The sequence below is a fragment of the Drosophila suzukii genome, chromosome X, assembly GCF_043229965.1.
Source record: "Drosophila suzukii chromosome X, CBGP_Dsuzu_IsoJpt1.0, whole genome shotgun sequence".
In the NCBI taxonomy this organism is placed as follows: domain Eukaryota; kingdom Metazoa; phylum Arthropoda; class Insecta; order Diptera; family Drosophilidae; genus Drosophila; species Drosophila suzukii.
Window position 1 is genome coordinate 5,104,557 of NC_092084.1, and position 25,082 is coordinate 5,129,638.

The 25,082-nt window shown below is 44.7% G+C and overlaps 6 protein-coding genes across 11 annotated transcripts; 3 read left to right on the plus strand and 3 right to left on the minus strand.

Moving 5' to 3' along the window:
• Positions 1–42: 42 nt before the first annotated feature.
• On the minus strand, positions 43–2,813 carry Mcm6 (minichromosome maintenance 6). Its single transcript, XM_017081605.4, has one exon. It carries the CDS (start codon positions 2,690–2,692, stop codon positions 239–241), a length of 2,454 nt encoding a protein of 817 aa, XP_016937094.2. The 5' UTR covers positions 2,693–2,813; the 3' UTR covers positions 43–238.
• Positions 2,814–3,512: 699 nt separating this feature from the next.
• LOC108015204 (luc7-like protein 3) lies at positions 3,513–9,122 on the plus strand. 2 transcript variants are annotated; one of them, XR_005014784.3, is made up of 5 exons: positions 3,513–3,914; positions 3,990–4,915; positions 5,394–5,467; positions 5,564–6,066; positions 8,224–9,122. XR_005014784.3 is itself a non-coding variant. In XM_017081529.4 (4 exons), the coding sequence occupies exons 1-4, from the start codon at positions 3,813–3,815 to the stop codon at positions 5,734–5,736; spliced, it is 1,275 nt and encodes a 424-aa protein (XP_016937018.1). In that variant the 5' UTR covers positions 3,513–3,812; the 3' UTR covers positions 5,737–9,122. The 2 variants fall into 2 exon arrangements, 1 of the variants encoding a protein (XP_016937018.1); XM_017081529.4 differs by having other exon boundaries at positions 5,564–9,122.
• Positions 9,123–9,926: 804 nt separating this feature from the next.
• Positions 9,927–16,289, minus strand: Ctr1A (Copper transporter 1A). 5 transcript variants are annotated; one of them, XM_017081531.4, is made up of 6 exons: positions 16,154–16,288; positions 15,564–15,651; positions 12,277–12,564; positions 11,938–12,185; positions 11,414–11,443; positions 9,927–10,727 (listed from the first exon to the last, which is right to left on the minus strand). In XM_017081531.4, the coding sequence occupies exons 3-6, from the start codon at positions 12,499–12,501 to the stop codon at positions 10,526–10,528; spliced, it is 705 nt and encodes a 234-aa protein (XP_016937020.2). In that variant the 5' UTR covers positions 12,502–12,564; positions 15,564–15,651; positions 16,154–16,288; the 3' UTR covers positions 9,927–10,525. The 5 variants fall into 5 exon arrangements, with proteins under 5 accessions (XP_016937020.2, XP_016937021.2, XP_016937023.2 ...); XM_017081532.4 differs by having other exon boundaries at positions 15,564–15,647; positions 16,154–16,172; XM_017081534.4 differs by lacking the exon at positions 11,414–11,443 and having other exon boundaries at positions 16,154–16,289.
• Positions 16,290–16,406: 117 nt separating this feature from the next.
• On the plus strand, positions 16,407–17,353 carry LOC108015206 (zinc finger protein 593 homolog). The gene is made up of 2 exons (XM_017081535.4): positions 16,407–16,562; positions 16,624–17,353. The coding sequence occupies exon 2, from the start codon at positions 16,743–16,745 to the stop codon at positions 17,229–17,231; it is 489 nt and encodes a 162-aa protein (XP_016937024.2). The 5' UTR covers positions 16,407–16,562; positions 16,624–16,742; the 3' UTR covers positions 17,232–17,353.
• Positions 17,354–17,505: 152 nt separating this feature from the next.
• Positions 17,506–23,071, minus strand: Cdc7 (Cdc7 kinase). The gene is made up of 4 exons (XM_017081769.4): positions 22,843–23,071; positions 22,243–22,680; positions 21,961–22,183; positions 17,506–19,445 (listed from the first exon to the last, which is right to left on the minus strand). The coding sequence occupies exons 2-4, from the start codon at positions 22,592–22,594 to the stop codon at positions 18,017–18,019; spliced, it is 2,004 nt and encodes a 667-aa protein (XP_016937258.2). The 5' UTR covers positions 22,595–22,680; positions 22,843–23,071; the 3' UTR covers positions 17,506–18,016.
• Positions 23,072–23,463: 392 nt separating this feature from the next.
• LOC108015218 (calcyclin-binding protein) lies at positions 23,464–25,079 on the plus strand. Its single transcript, XM_017081558.4, has 3 exons — positions 23,464–23,623; positions 23,687–23,859; positions 24,466–25,079. Exons 1-3 carry the CDS (start codon positions 23,609–23,611, stop codon positions 24,971–24,973), a joined length of 696 nt encoding a protein of 231 aa, XP_016937047.1. The 5' UTR covers positions 23,464–23,608; the 3' UTR covers positions 24,974–25,079.
• Positions 25,080–25,082: the final 3 nt, after the last annotated feature.

Sequence of the window (25,082 nt, forward strand, 5' to 3'; positions counted from 1 at the left end):
GAAACAACTGCATCTACCCGGTGAAAGTGTGAAGAAACCAGCTTAAACTTGAGATGAACGTTTATTTTGGCGAAAACATGAATGATTTGACCGCTAAGGGGTCTACGAATCCTTAATGCGCTTTAAACTCTAGACTTACAGCTAAATACAATGATTAGGTGAGCAAAAAAATCAAGGTTGTGGAAACAGAAACTTAACTAGGTAGATTAGGGTGTAAAAAACTGCTGTCCGGCCTTGATCACTCCACAATGTAGTTGGGGTGCACCACCAGCAGGGGATCGTCCTCCGTTTGCTCATCCTCCGTGCCCTGTCCCTTGATCATCGGCTTCAGCTGGGAGGTCTTGAGCGGAATAATGACCTGGTCGTGGTAGATGAGCCGATCGATCAGCTTCTCGATGAGGTTCTTGCGCGAGATCAGCTCATCCTCGGACTCGATCTGCTCGGCCACCTGCTCTAGATACCAGGTGACGACATCGCTGCGCTTGATGCCCGTATCGCTGCCCTCCACCTCGCAGCGCGCCTCCTCGCCGCGCATGTGCAGCACCAGCATGGTGGAAAGATTCTTGTAGTCCTCGAAGGACAGCGTGAACTTCTTCTTTTGCACAGCGGCGCTGCCGGAGTTGTCCATGTTCTCATCAATATTGGCCGCCGCTCCGTTGTTCTCCATGTCAATGTCGTGCTGGATGCCATCGTCCACATCCAGACCCTCGTCGTCGTCCAGATGAATGTCCGGTTGCTCCACCCGAATGATGGACTTGTTCAGCAAGCGGAAGGCCTCCTTGACGTGGCGCTCAAGCACGCGATTGGAGCACTCCAGCTTGGCCATGGCCTCGCTCAGACGAATCATGGACTCAAGCTGACGCACCGTTATTCTCCAGGTGCTCCTACCCGAGGTGCCAGTGTCGCGCTGCCGCAGATGTCCGTAGTTCTCCACCAGCATCTTGCCGGCCTCCTGGCCAATCACCGGCTTAAATTGCCGCGCAAAAGTCACATAGCGGAGGACCTCTTCGCGGGTATAGGCCCGCTCCACCGACTCCTCGATGTTCGAGTGCAAATCGACGATCTTGCGGGCAATGGCATAGTCCACCACCTCGTTGCATTCGTCCACGAGGATAAAGAACAGATCGAAACGCGACATAATGGGTGCGGACAGCTGGATATTCTGCTGCAGACTCTTGGAACGATCGTAGCGTCCGTTGATGGGATTGGCGGCGGCCAGAATGGAGGTGCGCGCATTTAGAGTAGCTCGGACTCCAGCGCGAGCTATCGAGATGGTCTGCTGCTCCATGGCCTCGTGGATGGCCACCTGATCGCGCTGGTCCATCTTGTCGAACTCGTCGATGCAGCAAATGCCATTGTCCGCCAACATGAGGGCTCCCGCCTCGATGACGAAGTCAAAGGACTCCTCATCGCGCACGACAGCTGCCGTTAAACCCGCCGCCGAGGAAGCCTTTCCCGAGGTGTAGATGGCTCTAGGCGAGAAGTCGGAGACCTGCTTGAGGAACTGTGACTTGGCCGTGCTGGGATCGCCCACGATGCAAACATTGATGTCACCACGCAGCGAAGTCTTTTCGGTGGTGGTCTTGGCAACGCCGCCAAATTGCTGGAGGAGAATACCCCGCTTGACCTCATCATTGCCATAGATCGAGGGGAACAGGCTGCTGATCAGGTTCTGGTAGAGATTGCGGTCCTTGGACATCTCGTAGATCTTGTGCCACTCGGCGTCCGTCATTTGCTTCTTCATATCCTCCGCCGTGACCTCCGACATGGGCAGATCGGTGCCGCCAAATCGGGCTGTCGTGGCCTGAACGCTGCAGGCGAGGAAGGCCATCCTGTAGGTGAGCTCCCGCATGCCCAGCGCCTTTAGCCCAGTCACTCCCTCCATTCCCTCGCCTGGCTTGTGCCGGGAACTGGTCTCCGTCCGAGTTCCCACTCCTCCGAGAACACTTACATCAGGTACCACGATCAGAGTACCCGTGAAGTCATAGCGATCGCCAGCCTGAACGGTTTCCACCAGCTCCGAACGCAAAATGATCTCCACCGCGCGGGGAATACAGCCGCGGGGCAGCTCCGCCTGCGTTTCCTGGATGCGAATCTTCTGGAAGTCCAGAAACAGACTCTTCTCCACATCCAACATGAAGCGCCGGCGATTGGAGCACACGGGATTGCGGCAAATGGTGGGATTGGTGAACTTGAACTGCTGCTCCACATTCCGGATCTCCGTCTGGCAGTCCAGGCACATGAACACCCCGGAAACTAGCTCCGGATGGACGGGATGGGTGCGCACCACCTGGCCGGATATGCGGATGAGAGTGCCGATCTTGGAGGTGGTCAGATCGCGCACCTTGTGCCGCGTGGGCACCTCTGTGAAGGCCACATAGCAATCCTTCTGGGTCTTCAGCCCAATCCGGTCCTTCACGTAGTTCGAAACGGATTGGCAGAGGAACGGATAGATGTGGTAGTACTCCTCGATGATGGCGGTGGCCAGGTTCTGGTCGTACTTCTCCACATCCTCGAAGCTGACCTCCAGGGTGCAGCGATCCGGGGACTCCAGGCTGGCCGCCGGACGCGTGTACTTGATCTCACCGTCCTCCTTGAACTCCTCGAGGAAATCCTGGAAGAGCTTCTGGGCCCGAATGCCCACCTCGTCCTTGACGCGCAGCTGGCCGACCTGAGCATCCGCTACATCCATTTTGGGTCACTGTTCGATTGGAACTGGTAAATAAACGCAACGCTAGTTAACGCGCTAAATTTCGGCTCGGTTTTGCTAATGTTTACAGCTGCGTGCTCCGCAAATTTTTGGCGCCTTTTTCTGACAGTTGCCGGGGGGTGGCAGCGCCGGCCACCAGTGATGCCACTAAGTTAATGTCAACGTAAATCTGCGGTCACCCTAAAATCCCCTAATTTTATATTTTATTCACTTTCTTACACCAGGTTCTCCGGCATTAAAAGCATTTATGATTTAATTAACCGAATAATTATAGTTTACTCCGCGTTCAAAATGAGTGAAGTTTTATATCTGTCGGAATACATGATTTGCTTTTGGTATTATCGTAATGCCAAGTGCAACATATTAGTTCATTAATAAATTTTTTATAAATGGGTATACACTTATGTTTTTACTCCTTAAATTAAATCAAGGTCTACTGCCAGATTTGACAGTTGGCAAAATTTTAAGAGATCATTGAAATACGGACATTAGGTCACTCAAGTGTTTTTCAAATTCAGAAGCTTTGACATTTTTAAGCTAAAAACAAACATGGAGTTTAAAAAACAAAAACTTAAGTACAATTATAAATATGTAGTTCAAAACCAGAGCACGATATTGATATAAAGGTTATATAAAATAAACGAAATATGATATTCTGGATATAAGATCTTTATTAAATTAAATGAGGTGAGCTTATATTGATACTTTTTTATAAAGTTCTTATTATTGGAGCTTTTTTAAACAGCTGATGCCGATAGGTCCACCAAAAAAACGCCTCCTGCCGTCGAAGAACGATAACCCGATAGCTTAAGACCAAAAAACGCTGCAAAGATATCGATAGCCCACGGATTCTGTGAAATAATTTTATTTTATTGATTTTGGCGAAATTCTCGGTTAACCAGGTAAAAAAAACGTGCTTCGAACCGCTGCACGTGCGCTTAGTGGCTGCACCTGTCCGCCGGCACCGTCCAGGCCACGAAAGTCGGTGTGCTGGGCCACCGGAATCGGGAATCACTGGAGTCACTTTGGTCCACTTGCACCACCGCCCCCCTAGGAGTTGCGCCCCCTTAAATCACAGAGAAGTGTCGCCTTTTCTCGGAAAATGGTGGACGCCGCCAGGCAAATGCTCGACGAGCTGATGGGCAGGAATCGCAACCTGCATCCCTCCGAGGCGGGCGCTAAAGTCAATTGGGAGGATCCCGAGGTGAGCACGATGAAGGCTAACATCGTGGGATAACCTCTCCAATAATCCCCTCATTTTTTTCTTGGTATCCCCCAGTTTTGTCAGTTCTACAACGTCAAGTTCTGTCCGCACGATCTATTCATAAATACCCGCGCGGATCTGGGTCCCTGTGCCCGCATCCACGACGAGGAGGCTCGTCACCTGTACGAGGACGCCCGTCCCTCGCAACGGAAGCGTCAGTACGAGGATGAGTTCCTGCGCTTTTGCAATGTGATGCTGCACGATGTGGATCGAAAGATCCAAAAGGGCAAGCAGCGTTTGCTCCTCATGCAGAAAGATCAGCCCAATGCTCCAGCTCCTCTGAGCAGGCACCAGGAGCAGCTGGTCAACCTGAATGCCAGGATCAACAAGCTGCTCTCCGAAGCGGAGGAAGCTGGCATTCGGGGGGACGTTGATCAGGCCCAGGATCTGATGACCCTGTGCGAGGAGCTGAAGGAGGAGAAGGAACAACTGTTGCAGCAGTTCGAGGCCCATACCAAGGCCCTCAATAGCCTCAGTTTGAGCAGGTCACCCGAGCACGAGCTGCACAACAGTCCGGGCACAAATCCCAGCGAGGAAACCCCAAACACCCCCCTTCCAGCTGCCGCCACCACCGCCGATGATGCTCTGGAGGCTGCTCCAAGTTCTGCAGTAGCAACAGCAGGAACCTCTCCTACTCAAGAGGGCGAAGGAGCTGGAGCAACCAGCGAGGAGAAGACGGAGAACAAGGCGGCTGGCTGGTCGCATGACTCGCTGCCCGAGAAACAGATGAAAGTCTGCGAGATCTGCGGCGCCTTCCTGATCGTCGGCGATGCACAGCAGCGGATCGAGGACCATTTGATGGGCAAACAGCATTTGGGCTACTCCAAGCTGCGCAACGCGGTGGCCGAGATCAACGATGCGCGCCAGAAGGAGCGCGAGCAGGAGGATCGACGTCGGCGCGAGGGTCGAGTTCAGCGCTTCCACACCTACGACAACAGGCGGTGAGGATTCAAGATACCCAACCCTAAAATAGATAGATAAGCTTTCGGAAGGTAGTACCATGTAAACACGAATTTCTTTAGAAAGATAGATATTTTTAGCATCCCGGAATTTTCGGATTATTAGCTACATTGTCTCTCAGTTGGCATTTTGCCTTTTCCGCTAATCCAGCAGTGTGCTTAGCCATGTCTAACCCCACATCTTATAGATACCTTGGTGAAATATCGAAAACAAGAATTCGTTCTTTTCTTTTTCTAGTTAATTACAACAAAATTGGCAGAATGCCGTTCAATGTGACTATGAGTAATGCTGCTAAGTTTGTTTACTTTGCGTTTATTTTATCACTTGGTTACTAAAATCAAGTTGACTAGATGCTTTGCAAGACAATATGATGTCATAGTCATACATTAGCTGCACATAGTATTGCATTTTCATAAGGAAAAGTACCTAACCTGTTATTTTCTCTTGGAAATCCTTTAGCGAGCCACGCAACGAGTACCGAGAACGAAGTCGCGACTATGTCCAGAATCGCCAGCCCTCGGATCGGCGTCACCGTAAGTTTCCCGCTTTCATTTTGGAGACCGGGGTCGCGCTTGCACTTGCACACGGCACTCGAGCTTTTATTAAAAACCCCGCCTTTTCTATTCCAGATCACCATAAGTCGCACCACAGCTCCCACCATTCGTACTCGCACAGTGGTGGCGGTGGCGGTGGGGGTGGCGTTAGTGGCAACCGGAGCAGCCGGAGCCATCACAACCATAATCACTACCGCCACGAAAGCCGGGAGCGACATTGCCGTAGCCGGAGCCGCAGCCGCTACTAGAGACCAAAAAAACAGAATAATAACCAAGTGAAATACCAGAACCACAAGTAAATGACGTGTAGAAGAATAAGCTGAAAGTCAGGAGCAGGAGTTCCCAAAGCCCCTAAACGAAACCACACAACTGAATATGATCAAGAACACAATCTCTCGCCCATCTGCAATCCTCAATCTTCACAATCCGTAAGCAGCAGCTGCCGCAGCGAAAGGCGGCAGCATCGAGGTACCCAAAAAAAAAAACAAAAAATCATTAACAAAATTTTGCAAAATAATATGTATCAGAAAACAGTTAAAAAGAAACAGTATCTGAGCTGGCAGAGCGAGTGCGCTGAGGTGAGTCGAACACTTGATAGACCCGTAAAAAGTAACACTACGGCGCCATTGTGCCACTCCACATTCCGTAGACATACTCGTTTTCGTACCATAACTATATATCGATCTTTTATATCTGTGTACACACACGTGTCCCCCTCAATGTGTGTACCCAGTTGGGTTGAGATCCGTCGAGGATTTCACGAAGGTCAGTCCTTCAAAAGGGACAGACGGACGGAACGATAACAATTTTTTTTTTAAATTCTTATGATGTATCATAAAGGTTATCTGCATTAGTTTTGAAAACACTAGGTTAAACTTTTTGATTTTGATTTTGATCTTTGAAAGAAGTGTTTTTATACTCTAACGGATTTTACGTTTATTTTCAAGTCTGACAAACTAATCATTTTAAACGAAAGCGAAGTTTTTACTTTCAAAATAAATATATATACATTTTATTCATCAGATTTTTTTCGATTGTTATTAGAAAAGCAAAAACCAGTAACTGTTTGAGTAAATATTAAAGAGTGGTAATTAAATATTAACGCAAGTCATATTCGTATTAATAGTTAATAGATCAATTATATTATTAGTCTTCTATTATATTTTGGAGTAGTTCCATAGTTTGAAGATCATTTAAGATCAGTTTGTGTCAGTCTTGGGTTTTGCCTTACCTAGAATAGAATAGGGAATTTCGCAATAATCTTTACAGTGTTTAGCTATCCGGTTTCTATATATACAACTGGTTACGACCAAGAGTTAGGGATAGATAGAGGACTAGGGCGTTACGAAGCGTTCTTTGGACGTTTCCCTTGCAATTGGGAGTGGGACAGTGACTGAACCAGGTATTTACCAAGCCTTACTGTTATCTCTATGCGCTTAACTAACCCAACAGAAACAGATCCACGCATCTCATGCAATCCTCTCCGCACACCCCACCCCACACACCTATCTACGCCACCCCCAAACACAAGAAAACACCCCATATTCCATAAACCATAAATGATAAATGTATATATAGTAATATATATAGTGACCTAGAGAGAGACTCGTACTGCATGTGCTTCTGGCTTGGCTTGGCGACTGGGTTGCTGGGTCATTTGTGTGCGATGGGAGGTTCTGGGTTTCGAGTTCCACAGATGAGGTACGTAGTCGAAAATGTGAGAAAGTGACGGACTGTGGGAGTGAGAAAGAGAGAGGAGCTATTGATGATTGACAGATTGCACAGGTACATTTGATCAATCGATAAAAACCAAACAACCGAAAAGCCGTTTCCAAGGATGAAGCCTTGAAATATTGCTATCCTAATTCGAGTCCGATTGTTTGAAGGATTTAATACCAGTTCTTCTGGACTTTTAAACCTTATTTCCCATCAGCTTATTAGAAATTGTAATATAAACATTGAAGTATTGGTATTGTTATTTTGTAAAATGATGAGAATATTTTTTGTTTTACTAGAAATTCATGAGTTTAGCGAACTTTAAAGTAAGTGCTTGCCCTGGAAGTGGTTCTTGAAGGCTTCGGCTTGCCGTCGTAGATCTACATGTTCCTTTTTTTTGTATCCTTCTCTCATTGTTGTGGTGTTCTGCCCCTCCCATCCCCCTATGCACTATCGTATTTCTTAAGATAAAAAAAACTAACCCCAGCGAAATCTTCAAGCCAAGATTCCAAGACACCCACGAAAAAACACGAGGTAATTGAATTGCTAAATCGAATTAAATTATAATCAATAAAAAAACAAGCTAGGCAGAGAGCAGAGGGAGACAGCAAACAGAGCACAGACAGAGAGGGCGAGAGAGTTCGAGTTCCTAAACCCATACAAGTGTATGTTCATGTTCCCCCTCCTCTTCACCAACAGGTAAATTGTGACTGACCCCCGACCCCAAAAATAATGATATTGATATTGATTAAGCCCATTTTTGCCATTTTCTGCCATGTGACACGATCAGCCGTAGGTTGAATATCGGTCCAGAGCTAAGAAAACTCCTCGTAGATGTATGTTCTGAACTGTTCGTGCCACAAATAAATAAACCACACACTCAGATGACTCCTGAGCCTATTTCTTTAAACACGATCAGCTCGAAATTAGTCTAAGATGCGCTATCCACCTTTTTACCAACCAAAACTTTTGGTCTGGCTCACTCAACTAACACTTTTCTTTCTGCAAACGAATTCCAGGAGCTGCCAACTGAAGAACGGAACCCAAAATTATAAAAATGAATGAAAGGGATATATATGAAGAGAAAGAGAAAGAGAGAGAATGAGAGATATATATAGAGAAAGAAGAACCAACCAGGTAACTTCTATGCCACACCTCCCCACATAAATGTTTCTTCACGACAGACAGACCGAGAGCCAAAGTCCGTAATCCTGAAATCCAGAAATCCAGTAATCAACGATCTTCAATCGGCGATCAACGAACGATCAGTGATCGGAGAAAGAGAGAGAAGAGTGAAAGAGAAGGCAGAAAGAGACACTCGTGTAGAACTTGTATTAGGCATGATGATACAATACAAACGAGGTGAATTTCAATTTCTCTCATCTACTTATAACTATTATGTATATTATTATATAACTCCAATATCCATTACTCTCCACCCATCCTTCGATCGGTCTTAATAATCGTAATTGAGAACGCGCGGGTTGTTAGCTGTCAGTTAAATATTAAACCATTCGAAGAACCGTACATATATATGAATGTATGGGCCGCTTTATTTTTGCGTCCTCACAGGCTGAGCTCCCGTTTCCCCACGCCTGCAAGGACCTCACTCCCCCTAGTAAACTTAGATCCTATTCACTAATCCATCACCCCTTTGTTTGGTTATTACGATCACCTAGCAAATTAATCAATTGAATTGAATTCCCATCGGGCAAGCAAAAGTTAGAAAAAGAAGAAAAAAGGTTTACGAATGCATATTTAAGTATAGAGTAACCAGTCAATAAAATTTGATCGATCGCCTGTAGTTATGTAAAGATGTTTTTAATTATGAATTACGATATGCGTAAGGATACAACATTCTATTGAGAGACTCGCAATAATTTTCTAATAAAGATCAAAGTAAATCCCGAAAACGAAATCGAAGGTGTTGTTTTCCTTATAGCTAAACTTTACCTGGGTAAATATAGTTTAAAAATATATCAATTTGATATATAATTTTACTTTAAATTGATTAATTTTATTTAATACGTCGCTTATTTTCCCCAACATTTCCACACATTTCAAAGTTCGCTCCAGTTTCAGTTATAACAATATTCTGTTTGTATATTTATTAATGTATAGGTAGATTTAATATTAATAATATTTATAAATTTGTTGCCGTTTTACTGTATGTATTTGCTTTAAATGTAATATCTACAACATCTATTTATGCAAGCTGATCGAGGGGGTGAATATATGCTAGATACAGTGCGTTTCGGGGCATTAAGGCAGAATGGGTGGCCGCTTTGGAAGCCTGTTGCGATGTTTTAGATGGACATCTTTATAGGAAAGCATTTACAAGGGCCATTTAAGAGATGAGCAAAAATCAAGGGATTTTCCAAGTGATGAACCATTCGCAGACAGTCAGTTGAAAGAACAGACAACAATTAAAAGTCAGGTGTGGGAATAATGGGGAAACGTTAAAATTAATTAGATAATTGTGTTACATTTTGGAGCCTAAAGTAATATCAGTTGTTTAAACAACACGTAAATGCAAGCACAAATCAATGCCAACCAGCTTTTTGGGGCCTACAATTTTTTTGGTTAACCGAATTACACTTGTGAAACGCACTGTTGAAGCACTTATTCAAATTTACAACATTCGTGGCTTGGTTGACATTTCACAAGAAAGCCAAATTTAACAAACATGTCTTTTCAGGGGCTAACAAATAAAAGTGAAATATAAAAAGAATGGATTTTATTACCAAACAATAATAATAATCATAATCGTATAATAGGGATACAAAAATGGTATATAATAATAGTGATAAAAAAAAATATTTGCTTTTTGGGGGAATCCTGCGAACATAGATTGAGTACCAACAGAAAAAGTTATATATGCATTGCTTAACTTTATACAATTCGCTCAATTTGTTCTCTTGTTTACTATACACTTTCGACTTATAACACCGATTGCCTGGAAATCCTTCCGGGAAAATCGTTTACATAGTTGATCTTGCTGTCGGGACTTAAAGGCTGGACTGTAAACGGCTGTAGGCTGTGATATTCAGATATTCAGATGCCGCCACATCGTTTACAGTCCAGCTAAAGAGTTAGTTATAGGCTAATATAGCTAGAGAATAGCAAGTAGCAGGGTGTGTTGAAGTTGAAGTGTGTGTTTTCTGTGGGGATGAGAGCTTTCGGGAATTCCAGCCTAGCACCAACGCCTCCGCCTTCCGTTCAGATGGACATCTGCTCCTGGTCCGCCTCCGCTTGTGCCTCCTCCTCCTCCTCTTCCTCCTGTGTGAGACATCGCCGGCTGAGGCTTCCGGTGGTCCTCTGTTAGTGACAGTGCTCGGTGACGTCCACGATGACCGACTTCTTCCAGCAGAACAGGAAGTACCCAACGGCGGCGCCCAGGACGACCATCAGGCAGAGCCACACGTTGTAGGTCATGAAGATCAGCATGAGCAGGAAGGACAGGGTCACCTGGAGCACGTGCAGCAGCGTCTGGAGCAGGTGATTAACCGACAGCATCGAAGGTCTGTTCATCGAAAGAGTTGCATTTAGTTATAGCATGGTATCAAGTGTATCTCAGACAAAATTAGCAGGACAACAGAAAGTACATAACTGAACGGCACAAAAATCATAACATAACAAAATAAAACAATATAGAACATAACAATACAGGGACTATAAATGGGGTGATGTTATAACGACCTGCTTGCATTATGACACTTTCGAAAGGGTCTTAAAACCGGTGGGCCTTATCACACTTTTAAGAGTGACATAACGCCCGCTGGTGCTATGACATGCACCCATATAAATGTATCCTTCGGTTTTGAGTGTGGGGTTGTCCTGCTCTAAAGTTCTATGGTTAGATTAAGCTACCAGTGTAAACTAGGGTTAGACTCTAGACTACTAATTTCCAATTGGTAGTGTAACTACTGTGTGCTCTTTACAGGTGTGTAGCCAAAGTGTAATACTATATCTTATGGTCCAGATATCTGTACAAATTACAGGGCAATTTGCCAACCGATACACAGCTGTTGCAGGTTTTTCCCCATTAACTGGCAAATGGACGGACATATCGGATAGCCAACATCGTAGACAAATTAACGCAAACTTAAGTGAGGCATAGAAATTATACAGAGACGGGGAATACATTGGTTGGACGGGGTGGGCAGGTGGTCAAGTGGGCAAATGGTGGGGAAATGGAGCGATACTTACGGTTGCTTGTGCACAACTTCGCCCACGTATCTAAAAAAAGGATCGATCGAAGCGTGCCGGGGGGACACCACACGATTGCGGATGCGATTCGCGGATGCAGATGCAGATACAGATACAGAATCAGATTTCAGTTACGATATATATATGTAGTTTCAATTACGATCGCGTGAATCACAAAATCAATTATACAACGAAGCAGAGCGGCGTAGCGGTATGAATTTGGTTTCGATTTTTAGTTTTTGAGATGGATCAATTTACAAATGATGAGCGTATTGACGCGCATTGATGATATGCAGATATATATTTGATGGAGCAGGAATGGGGCGTACGATTTAACGGGTAACGGCAACGAACGAAAACGAAACGAGAAGAAAGAAGAAAGCATTAAGATTAATATATACAACAAGTATGGATACGATAGATACAAAGCCAAAGGCAGAGGGGGTGAGGGCAAAAAGCATGCTGTAACTCTTAAGGGGACCTTAAGATATTGAATAATCTAAATCAAAGGCTCCGGAACTCACTGCACGGGCGAGGGAGCTGCCGCCGCCGGCGAGGGAATCCGTGGCGCCTCCGGATTCCTTTGGGGCCCCGTAACCGGACGATACTCCAGCAGATTGTACGTCTTCCAGAAGAGATACTCCCGGTAGTACTTCAGGCCCTCGTACATCAGGGCCATCAGGAAGATGGCGATCATGGAGCCAACCAGACCGGCCACCGTTTCGATGTGCCACCAGGAGAAGAGGATCGTCTCGTTGTATCCGAAGTGGAACTGTGGGGATTTTAAATCAGCTTATTAGACGGGAGTTTGTAAAGGCGAACCCCTAGAGATTTCTGAAGAGCCTCCAGGTAAGATATCTTACCGCCATGGGCATCATGTGCTCCATTCCCGTGCCAGAACCACCGCCATGGTTGTGACCTGCGTGTCCAGCGTGACCGGCGTGGGCTGCATGTATGTCGTTCATGTCGGGCACCATGTCAAACATGGACCCAGCATCGGAGGACGAGGCGGTGGCTCCCACTGCATCTGCCATTGCGTTGTGATCGTGATGCATGCCCGCGTGGTCATGATGTGTGGCGTGGTCCATAGCTTCGGCTGGGGTACTGTCTTCCTACTGCGCTCGGCTCTTCTGTCAATCTGCGATTAATGGCTGCGGAGGAGAACGGAGTGAAAGTCACATTAAAACTTTGCTACTCGTAAGTGAATAATAAACAAAGTACATGTGTATAAGTGATATGAATAGGGATACAATGGCGGTCAAAATAATAGTTTAGAGGGATAGTAATATGGTAATTGGTTCTATAATTTCAAATTATATTCTAAGCACATGTTAAAAGGTTTTAGAGATACAAATCTTATTTTTATACTAAAGATTGAGTAGTATAAATTAAAAAACGAATGATAGATTATTCCTACTCTCAAGGCATCTTAAACTAGAAGTAGGTTTTAAACTTGAAAAACTTATGAGCATTTGTAGCCTAAAACATACTTTTAGTTAAACATGCGGACGAGCAATTAACCCTTATCTAATAAATTTGGCTTCCCAGGGTTTTAAACCTGAATTAAATGTTATAATACTATTCCCATTTAACTATCATAATAAAGGTTGCTTTATACGTGTGCTTCGGGTCAAGTTGCCCAACCCAAAAATCCCATTCAAACCGATATTTCAATTAGAAAGTCAATCTCTGAACAATCCAACCTCCGCCCTTTCCCTTTCACATCTTCGAGGGGAATGCTGAATGCTGAATGCTAAATGCGAACTGTGAAATGGAGAATGTGAAATGAAAATTCCAGACATAACTCCGCGTGGCCCACCCACCGGATAAAGAGGAAACTGCGGCGCCCACTTTCCCCCAACTCCCGGCACTCACGTCTGACCTTGGATTAACCTGGATTATAATGGGGTGCTTACGACTCCTCCAACTGTTGTTCCACTTCTGCAAATGGGAACTCTGCGAACCTGAATTAAAACAGACGAATCGAGCTGTATTCTTTCTGTTTTACTTTTGTTTGTCTCTGTGGTTCACCGCATTCAGTTCATATCGTAGTTGAGTGATAAGTACGACCACATATTACAAAGTAATCAGGGAAACATGTTCGAGACGAGCCACTTGTGGCATGCAGTGCAGAAAGCTCGCTGATATCGCAGGAAGTGCGGTCGAGGGACATGGGTTACCACTGTGAACCTCTAAAAGATCCTAAGTGACGATAATACATTTCAAATTATACCATATATTGAGTTACTCGCATGCACTTTGGTAAAAACCCAAATGTCACACTGTTTTCAATGTCGTAATACACCGATTTCATCTTTTTCCCAACATTCCAGGTTGAATTATTATTGCATTTTGTTTTCTGATCGTTTTGATTAATACTATAAAGAAGCTGAGGGGGATAACCCAAATAATAAACACACGCGCAGTTTTAAATGATTCCTCCCCTCTTTTTTTTGTAATAAATCTCATCCGCAAAAAATAAAAAACAAAACCGCAGCCAGTGTTAGAGACAATCGTGATAGAAAACCCGTTTAGCTGGAATTCTTCGTGTTCTGAGCGGCGAAATCTTTATGAAAATAGGTAGCCAAGTGCACAGCTAAAACCTCTTTATGCGATCTGGTGGGGATTGGAATGCCCTAGCCTTGGAGCGATGGACTCAATAATTATCCAACTGAACTGAACTGGCACAACTGGTTAACTGGCTTGTTCGTTTGCCTCTTTTTCGTATTTGGCCCAAACGAAAGGAAAATTAGCTGCGTTGCGGTATTTCTGGGCAGTCAAAGATCGATACGGAAACCAGAGACTTTCAAAATAACCCATTAAAAGAGAACATACAACATACAATACATGATTGCTACTGGATGCAATAGTTTTTGGATTTTGCAATATCTATTGAACATTGGCGGAGTAGATCATTTGGAAAGGAGGATATTATTTAAACTGTTTTCTGGACTGTGCATATGTTTAATTTAACTTTGATCAATTTATTTTGATCTAAAGATCATTGATGACATAACAGACAATTTGAAAAATATTTTTCATCGGAAATTTCTTTGGCATTTATATTATAGTATAACAATATAAATATATTCTGATAATTTAATAATGCCTTTGCTAAGAACATTCGTTTTTAGATAACATTTTTTCCAAAGCTGTGGTTTGTTTTTGTTTCTTGGGAACCCCGTATAGTTGTTTGGTTTGTTGGACTTTGGGGCTGGGTTGAATTATAACCCCTTGACTACGCCTATGATAACTATTCAACAAAAACTAACAAATAGACGGAACCGGTTGGATCTCTAGCTCTAACACTGTCGCTTTTAGTCGCCTGCATTATCTCTGCACAGGAAAAAACATGGCAATTTTGTTTAAAAAAAATGTATTTATTTATTTTTTTAAGTTTCGTTTTAAAAATGTACCCATACAATTTCAAGAGTTACATGATGAATCAGCAAAAAACTCTTTGATAGCTGTATTATGTTGCAAGCGATTACTCAGCGAAATAACTCCTTATTCATTTAAATAAGCAAATAAGTTATTTTTAAGTTAATATGCTGATAGTCTACTGATTCAGCTTTATACTCATTTTGAAAAATGTCTGTGTTTATGATTAGTTAGTATATAAAATTACAAACTATTTAATCCTTGCTTTCTGAAATAAAAAAATAACAGCTAAAGACACCAATTTTTCTCTCTGTATATTTGCATGGAAATGGGGTTCAGTTCATCAGCTGATCTCTGCAAAGAGAGCTCCCCATCCTTTTCTTTGGCACACACATTCACACCTTTTCGAAATGTCAAATCGTGACTGGCATGTATTACAACAACAATTAAGAGAGCGAGAGTGATTATTTTCGTTTAGTGCATGTTTCTTTTGGGGGCGGGGCGGGGGAGCTGTTATATCATAGTGTAAAAGAGAGAAAGAGTGGGAGAGTTTGTAGATCTATATTCGTACATATATCAATCAAAGCACACACACACACGCGGTTAATTGTGCTTGTAACGGTATAATTGACTGATACGCAATTGGCACTGATAATTGATAATCACAATCGGTATGCAATCGCTGATTATCGATAAGGATTCTTAAGCTTTGTTTTTAGTTTTATTAATGCTATTTCTGTTTTTCTGTCTGTATTTTCGTTGTACTTACGGCAATTGGGCGGCAATTTGTTGTTGTTGCTCTAGTTGTAACAATGTTGTAATGCCGGTTTGAGTGGCGAATTCAACGGAATGTCTAGCTAAAAACAGAGAGTCCACAATAAATGCCAATAAACCAACAATTGTCATTTTGTACAATGCTTGCAGCAGCTGTCCCACTCCCTCTGGACCCCACCCCACCCTCCGCCCATCATCAACCCCCTCTTATCCACAATCACAGTTTCTGTTTATTACTTTGTTGTTGCAATTTGCACTAAACCACACTCACACGCACTACAACTACATATGCATGCTAAGCTTTGAGGGCAAGAGAGATAGTAATAGTGGACCGGCTGCAGCATCTCTGTTACAAAAACAAAAAAGAGAGTAGCAACAAAAACAATCACGATAACTGCTTTAAGCGTTTTTGCAAGTGTAAAACCCGATCCATTTCACAGTGTTATCCAATCGCACATGTGTGTGCGCTAGTCTGCGGGTGTGCGCCCTCTCTCACTCTTCTTTCTTTTTTTGTTGTTTATCATTTGCACTTTATCGGCTCCAGTTTATAAACTTTTTGTATATATTTATGTGTTCTAGGCTTACGTTGCTTCCTAAGTAACAACAAAACAAAATACGTCCGCCCGCAGACAACTTGTTCGCGCGATTGTTGTTAATTAATTGCAACATATGTTTTTTTATTTAGCAGTGCACTGCACACGGAAAGGTACTAAAAAATGACAAAAAAGTTAACGATTTATTTAAAAACAGATAGAACACAGAGGGAACATTACAAAATAAGAAAGGTGTTTTAATTTTTTCTTTATTGTTTTGTTATGCTTTATGCTTAAATTTTTAGTATTTAATGAAAATAAAAACAAACAGCTGGTCACCAGTGTGTACACACCTTTTTTTCAATACCGATAAAAGAGTTATCGCCCGCTGTCCACCTCTGGGAATTTTGGTGCGCATTAAAATTAAATTATTAAAAAACGCTGTTTTTAGGCCGAAATAGGTAAAGTTAACCAACAAATTACAAGATTAATGGAAAAATGTAATGTTTGAACTGATTTCAGGTTGGAGAAAACCTCTGGCAAACCCATTTTAGCTGATACCCAACTGGCAACCAAAACACGTGCCAAAACAAACGTTTATTTTTTGATTTAAAGTAGTAAATTAAACAAAAGCCAGCAAGATGGGAATGGTAACGAAGCGCAAGAAGATGCACTATGGCGATACCCACCTGCAGAGGCGGTGGCGTGTGCGGAATCGCCGTCGTGATCTCGACCAGATCGACGATGACCTGCGCACCCGCAGCGGGGAGCTCATGAATCAGAACGTGGACCTCGACAAGCCGGGATTCGCCCAGTTCTACTGTGTCCACTGTGCCAAGTACTTCATCGACGACACCGCCATGCAGGCCCACTTCCGCACCAAGGTGCACAAGCGGCGGCTCAAGGCGCTGGAGATCGAGCCCTACAGCATCGAGGAGGCGGAACGCGCCGCTGGACGCGGCAGCTTTGTGAAGCCCAAGAAGAGGGCCATGGAAACGCAGCCGTCCAAGGATGATGTGGTCGCCGGCAAGAGGATCCGGGTGGAGGAGGTGCCAGAGGACACAGCAGCCACCGACTCGCCCTCCACGTCCAAGACGAAGCGCAAGAAAGCTGAGAAAATGGAGACATAATCGGGGGGAAGGATCCTGTCCTTTGATCTAGCTTAGTTTTTAAGGCCTGGGGACCTTTCACCCCTGCAAAACTCTGGTTTCTTGTAATTGCTTCCTATAAATACATTTTTTTCCAACATAAACATGTTTTTAAATCTGTATCTAGCTGTCCGCATCAACAAAAAAAAAAAAACTGAAACAAAGTCAGATTCTAAACTCTACATATATACCGTGAAGTTATATTTTCTACCATTGAAAACATTTTCTTATAATTTTCAAAAAAATATTCCGTACATTTGAGTTCAATTGTTTAATTTCTTCGGTTCCGTATTATAAATTTCATTCATTATTCATGGTATAAATATATTTTCGGTTCTAAATAATATATCTGCGCACGCACTTTCAGATATACAATAATTACTTAGGTTAGCTAAGACTATTCGAACTATACAACATGCTGGATAGTGCAGAACTTCTGCCACTGGGCGGTGGCCCAATCCTTTCGACCATACTTCATAATCATTCTCTCTTCGCTTTCTTTTTGGTATTCCTTGCCTATTGTTCATGCTTGAAACGTTTCTATAAATATATATGCGTGGATTGAGTGCTTCATTTGGTTTCCTTCCTGCAGCCTGAGGTAAGTAGATGTGGCCGAGCGGGGGCACTTGGACACTGTACACTGGACGAGTTTCTTCTGGGCCTGGGTGCATATGAGATGTGCTCGGTGGTGGGTGTGGTCTATATACAATCGTGATATGTGATTTGGGCATAGTTTATATACAAAATGTATGTGGTGAGGACTAGTTTCACAGTTTGTTGATGGCCGACTGCTGCAGGTCGAGGGCCACCTGCTGCTTCAGTTGCTCCGGCGTGGCGGCCACCGTCTTGTGGTTGTGATACCGTTGCCGGCGTACCTTTCGCGTTTGCGGTGTACCGTTTGCCACTTGATCCTGATCCGCCTGTTCGGCCTCTTCGGCGGCCGTGAAGAACGGATGCTGCAGTGCCTCTTCGGCGGTGATTCGCTTATGGGGATTAATCTCCAGCAGGCGATGCAGCAGATCATAGGCGCTGGCCGGAAAGCATTCGTAGGCATCCAGTGGCTCCGTCAGGTATTCGCTATCCTCGCACAGGCAGTTGAAGAAGTACTGATCGCAGTTCCGGCACACTTCGCACCTTCCGTCCACAGATTCGTGGCTCTTGAGGAGCTTGGCGTCACTGAAAACGGAACGGTGGCGAAAACGCAGGCACAGCTTCCTCAGATTGAGTGGCCTGGACCTTTGGCTCAACGTGATCATGCGCTCCAGGGCCAAGGCCGTCTTTCGAATCGCCTGATCTCCGAAAATTGTGACAATCTCGGCCAGAGCAATGAAGTCGTTGGGGGCCTTGAAAAACGGGTACACAGACGACATGATCGAGAGGAAGATCACACCCGCCGCCCAAACATCAACGGCGGTGGTCTGATCCGGATACTTGAGCAGCACCTCTGGCGGCCGGTAGCCAGGTGTTCCTGCCCTGGAGGCATGCACCTCCTTCTTCATCAGGCAATTGAGGCAAACAGATGGATTTGCAAAGCAGAAGCACTTGGCATTATTGGTCGCCGCTACCGAGGCATTTCGATTCGTATTGTACTTGCTGCCAGACGCGGTCGAGGGTGTCTGATCCATCTGGCCCTGTTGCTGCTGCTGCAGTTGCTGCACTGGCTGTTGCTGGACGGGATTGGAGCCATCTGCCGCAGCCGACTGCTGCAGCTCGCTTTGGGCAATATCATTGACTGGTTTCAGGGGCATCTTGCTGGACTCCTCGTGCAAACGCATGCGCTTGACAGCTCCACCCAGGCCAGCATCTGCTGGTGCACTTTGCTGCACTGTCTCCATGGCATCCCGCTCGCGGGGTCGCTTGCTATTGTTGTTGTTGTTGTTGTTGGCAACGGAGGATCCTGAAGATCCCAGAGCCGGGGGATTAACATGCTGGGCCAGCCCGAAATCGACCAGGAGAAACTCGCGCCGGCGACGATTGTAGAGAAAGTTGCTCGGCTTCACATCCCGATGGATAACATCGAACTTGTGGACATGGCGCAGGGCCACCAGCAGATTGCGCATGTACAGCCGGATCTCGGGCACATCCATCCGCGTGTAGAAGTCGTGGAATCGGTCGTGCGCCATGTAGGGCATCACGAAGGCGGCGGAGGCATCGCATCGCAGGCAACAGTGGATGCCCACCACGTTCTCCGTTCCCCTGGAAAGCGAAACAGAGCGGGAAAACCATATATTAGGTGAGATAGTTTGGGGCTTGAAAGTAAAAATGGAAATGATATGGATTATATATTTGAATATTTAAGAGATTTTGGAAGCTATAATATGAAAATATACAAATTATATGTTTTAAGTACAAAATGTATTGGACTGAAGTGGGATTTGAGTCCGAACTTTTTCCAACAGGTCATTAACCTAAATAACTTTGTATCCTGACCTATTCTGATCAAATCCCGAAATCTAAAGTTCAAAGATGTTAAGGACACAGTTTTTGAGGGCTTCAACTGTGAGATTTTCTAAGAAATGTCGTAAATTCTTAAATCCTATACAGTACATATATAGTATTTATTTGGTTCCTATTCTGCTTGTAAACAAAGACATTTCTGCGCTAAAATATGTATAGACAGTGTCCCTCCCACTGAAATGTTATTTTTAAAGATAGCGAATACACAATTTGTATAATACGATGGGATTGATTAAACTGGACAGCCGGATTAAAGCAAGCCAACTTTCCCTTATTTTTTGCTGCTGGGTTTTGTTCCCTGTGGGTAAACAACAATAACAACAGAGACGCCTCCACACTTCCGCCCACTTCGAATGAGTGGGAGTGGGAGGGAGATAAACTGAGGGAGAGAGAGAGGCACTTCGACGTCACTCAGAACCAGTGTTGGCCTGTTTTTTAACTATTATAAAGCTAATAATTAAAAAAAAATTGTGTTGACAAACAAACACACATATTTTCTAGACAAATGGATTTCAAATATTTGTTTAGACTATATGTACTTTGTGATTTGTGGTTTCAGAATTTCTTAACATGCTCTAAGGGCCTATTTGTTTGTATTTGTAAGCTATAGTTCCACGACAAGAGGAGAAAACCCTAGTTAATATTTGACTTTATTATACTATACGTATTTTGTGATTTGTTATATCTTAGAATTTCTTAATATGCTGCTTAATATGGTAAAAACCCCAAGTTAATATTTAACTTTATTATAAAAAAAAGATTAGTTTTTTATGCCACTTGCTTTGTCTAGCTACTTTCATAGCCAGCTGCACATCACACTTTCGAGAGCGATTGGCGATATGGCAGATGCGATTTGCGAACTGGGCGATGGGCTACGGAATACGGAATACGGCATATGTGAATACGTGAGGGAGCACTCGGCGTGGCCCAGTCATAATTATCGTCGGCTGTGACGCAATTGGGTCTTCGGAATTTGCGCAAATTGCTTGAATAGACACAAAATCGCAGCGGGCCATGGGTCTCTGAGGGGCCAAAGATGGGTAATCTGGGGGGCAGCCGGCTAATGTCAAGCACGCAACGTCGCCCACACAGTATACCCACTTTCTCTACCTCTTTGGGAGTGGAGCAGGAGACCCATCCAGCCGGGGTGATGGGCCGAACCTGACCAGTGACGATACTGGCCCCAACTCCTCCGGTTTGAGGCGGTATTGAACCGATTTGGGTTCGGATTGGGCGACTACGCCTAATCTAATCGCGTGGCGGGGCACGGCAATCGATAGCAGACGACTGGGATTGCAGGATATGCCAGTGTCTGTGGCTCGAAACCACGCATGTGTGATGTGCGCGGGCTGTAAACAAACATTACATCTGCCACACGGAAAAAAATTATATAAAACTTGATTGTTTAATCAGTATTTCAATCAGATTTATAAAGATTATTCAGATATATAATATGATATGAAAATAACCCCTCTATATATGGTAAGCCAATAATATAGTCAAATGTATTTGACAGGGGTGGGTAACGAACTCGGACTTTTTAACTATCTAGCCTTTTGGGCCTTTTTAAGTGAAAGACTTTTTTATTCTCTTCAAATTAGAATCTGCCACAGGCCAAAATAATATGAATAAGGTAATATGATACGAAAAAGACAACCTTGTATATGGCAAATCTGATAAAATATACAAATGCATTTAGCAGGGGTGGGCTACGAACTCTGACTTTTATAAGTATCTATGTATGAAAGATTGTTGTATTCTTCTCGAGTTAAGATCTAAATGAATATGAAACAGGGGAATATCTATCTAAACTGAGCGTTTCAATGCGATCTCTTTTCTTTTGTGTGCACGGCAGATGCCATTTTGCGTAAACAAAGGTGAAATTCAGCTGGCTTAAACAATATTCGCACATCAAAGTGATGGCGAAAAAGGTATAAATGTGTGTAGAGGGTCCGTTTTTTTTTTCGCTGTGCAGGGGGGGCCTCAATGTAACTGTAAATGGGCACGTGAATGGCGTGTGAAAGTGCAATAAACGAACGCCACAGTCGTCTCTAGCCATCTCGCTCGTTCGTGCGGCGAAATAAATTGCAATGACGTAGATGGAGCGGCTACCGGCTGACGTCGTTTAACGGCGTTTGACGCAGACGAGGACGAAGCAGCGTGCGTGGGTGGAGTGTTCGTGGTTCGGGATAGAGTGTGTATCTGTATCGCATTATGGAATCCCAGGGGATTACCCCTGGGTCCCCAGACCTACCCCATTTTGGTCATGCACTGCAGCTCCTTCATTATCCTATCCGGATGGCTGGTGGGTATATGATGCTTGATGGCGAACTTGCGGCGCAGACTGTCCGGCAGATGCGATTCCCGCCGCAGAGTCCCCAGCAAGACGGTGCTGAAGGTGCCATTTCCAATCCGGCTGTGGACATCGAACAGTTTGCCAATGTCCGGTATTCGCACAAGGAGATCATTGATGGCTTCTACAGGGATCACAGATTAGACATCTCTATAGCGCAACTAGTAGTATCCCTTAACCCACCTTCACTTTTGTTGCGCGTCTGCTTGGTTGTGCGCGGAGTGGCCGGCAGACCCGCCACCACCTCAGCTCCAGTGGACTCCACCGTCTGCGACTCCTCCGCCGTGGGTTTGCCCACATACCTTCCTCCTCCTCCCCCGCTTGCTGTTCCAGTTCCCGGACTGTTGCCATATTGCTGGGGCGTCGTTTGCCTCTGCTGCTGCTGATGCTGCTGTTTCTGGGTGTGCCTCGGAGCCGCTCGCCAGGATCCGCCTCCATTGGCGTACCCCATATTGGGGCTGGCCATGCCCGACTTGGGGCGACGATAGTGAGTACCTGGCGTTGCCAACTCCTGGCACAGAACGCGATCGGCCATTGTTCCTGTTCAGGAGCACACTATTCCTGGGCATCGGCTTGGTATGATCCCAAAATCCCAAACGTTGTGTTCCTCGGCAGAATATCCTGATGATAGATAATTTGGACGAGAAAAACAGTTCAATTTAGTTGTTAGCCAGGCCAAATGGAAGAGAAGCGTTTGCTGTCGAACGGTTGAGTTCCTAGGTTGATAGTGAGGCAGTTTCCCTATGGACGGCATTGCCCTATCCGGCGAGGCCTACTACTCACTTGGAGGCCTTTCGCTCCGATCCGGAGTTACGATATCAGAAGCCTGCTGCTGCTGCGCCGCCCTTTAATCCCGGAACTCTGGCTGTGGCGCAGCGTCCGCTGGTTGCAAGTGGGTTCCCTGGTTGGAGCACATTAACTGGGCACTGCACTGGGGTCGTATTGTCTAGATTATGTGTCGGCGTTCCGCGGGGGCGAGTTGTGGTATCAACCGTCGATTCCGATGGCTCACAGAGGTGGAGAAACATCGATGTCATCGATGTTTTTAAAGCATCGGTAATCGATGTTTGGCACGCCAACACTTCAATGGCGGGAAAATCGCTTTTTCGGCGCAATTTCCTGTCAAATATATATATGGTGACAAAATGGTATTCGAAAAAAATTGGTGATACCAAGTCCGTTAACAGTACATGTAGCAATTGCCCTGAACCAGAGAATAAATAAAAATACGCGGTTCCTATAAAGAATCTCTATTATCTTATCAGCTTTTTATGAATTTTATCTTTATATTTTAAAGGATACTGCTAACGGCTATTCTCCTACTAAATTGAACCGAAAATACCGCATAAGTATTTTAAGGGATACCGTTATTTGCCTTCTGAAATATACCGAAAAATATGCTAGTAAGTATTTTTCACAATGTGCTTTGTTCTCGCCACGCGTTAGTCGTTTTTTAGCACATTCAGAGCGGGCGCCGGCGTCATTGAATTGCTCGAAATTTCTGCGAGTTCACGAAATTTGATCAATTGCTATTCAAAACCTGCACAAAATGTCCCTAGAACAGGTAAGTCCGAGTGTTCCTGAACTGAGTTATCAACTGAAAACCATTACCCCATCCGGCAAACAGCTCAAGAGCGATGTGGCCGAGTTCGCGGCTTTTCTGGCGCAGGCCAAAGGAGCCCGCGTAAAAGGCGTGCTGACCACCGCCAAAGCGGAGGCGGAGCGGGAGATCGTTAACCTGGAGATGAAGGCCAAAATTGCGGAGGAGCGAAAGGCGGCCGGTTCCGGAGATGCAAAAAGGTAAGTGACGGGGGTGCTCCAAAGCCGGGGGTCAACGGTGTCGCCCACATATTCCCTGCATCGTGCTTCATCTGTTCTTTAATTTTGTTATAATCGCCCGGGGATTACTGTAACTTTTATAAGATTGTGAGGAAGTCAACGTTAAAACAAAAGTATAATAGGTTCCACATGTTTTTATCATGCTTCGTATCATACCCATATGACATGACCACAAGATTCATTATATCCTTCTATGGGCAGTGAAGGGAAGCATTTCCGATCGTGCTTCATCTATTCTTTTTTTTTATTGTCTCCCGGGAATAACTATAACTTTTATAAGATGGTTTTAAGATTGTAGGGAAATCAACATGAAAACAAATGCTTTATTGGATCAACTCGTTTTCATCACACATTGTATCATACCCATATCATATCATATACCACAAAATTCATTATTCCCTTCTATAGACAGTGAAGTGCATATACCCATAAACTATTCATAACCCAGGATTTCTGATGAGCAAGAAGTGTGTTTATACTTGTATTTGTTAACCAAGTTACAACTCAAAGTTTAGAGTCTAGAAGTTTCGATAGAGCTTATTGGTAAACCGTTATTGATCACCCCAGATATCTGCACGAGCTGACCGACTACGGCTGGGATCAGAGCGCCAAGTTTGTGAAACTCTTCATCACCCTAAAGGACGTGCAGGGCTGCACGGAGGAGGATGTGACCGTCACCTACACGCCGAACTCGCTGCAGCTGCATGTGCGCGACCTGGCGGGCAAGGACTTTGGGCTGACCGTGAACAACCTGCTGCATGGCATTGATGTGGAGAAGAGCTACCGTAAGATCAAGACCAACACGGTGGCCATCTACCTGAAGAAGGTCAAGGAGGACGAGCACTGGGATGTGCTGACCGCCATCCAGAAGCGGCTGAAACAGAAACAAGACTCAGAACTGAGTAAGGACAGCGATAATCCCGAATCAGCGCTGGTCAACATCATGAAGAAGATGTACAATGAGGGGGACTCCAAGACGAAGCAGATGATCGCCAAGGCCTGGACCGAGAGTCAGGATAAGGCCAAGTTTGGCAAGGAGACGGGCGGCGGGCTGGACACTCTCGGCGATCTTTAGATGCTCTATCCACCAGCCAACAGACTATATGTATTGCTAAATACCTAAGCACTGCTTTGATTCCAGCACACTTTGTATATGTGAATAAATAAATAAGTTAAAACGATGG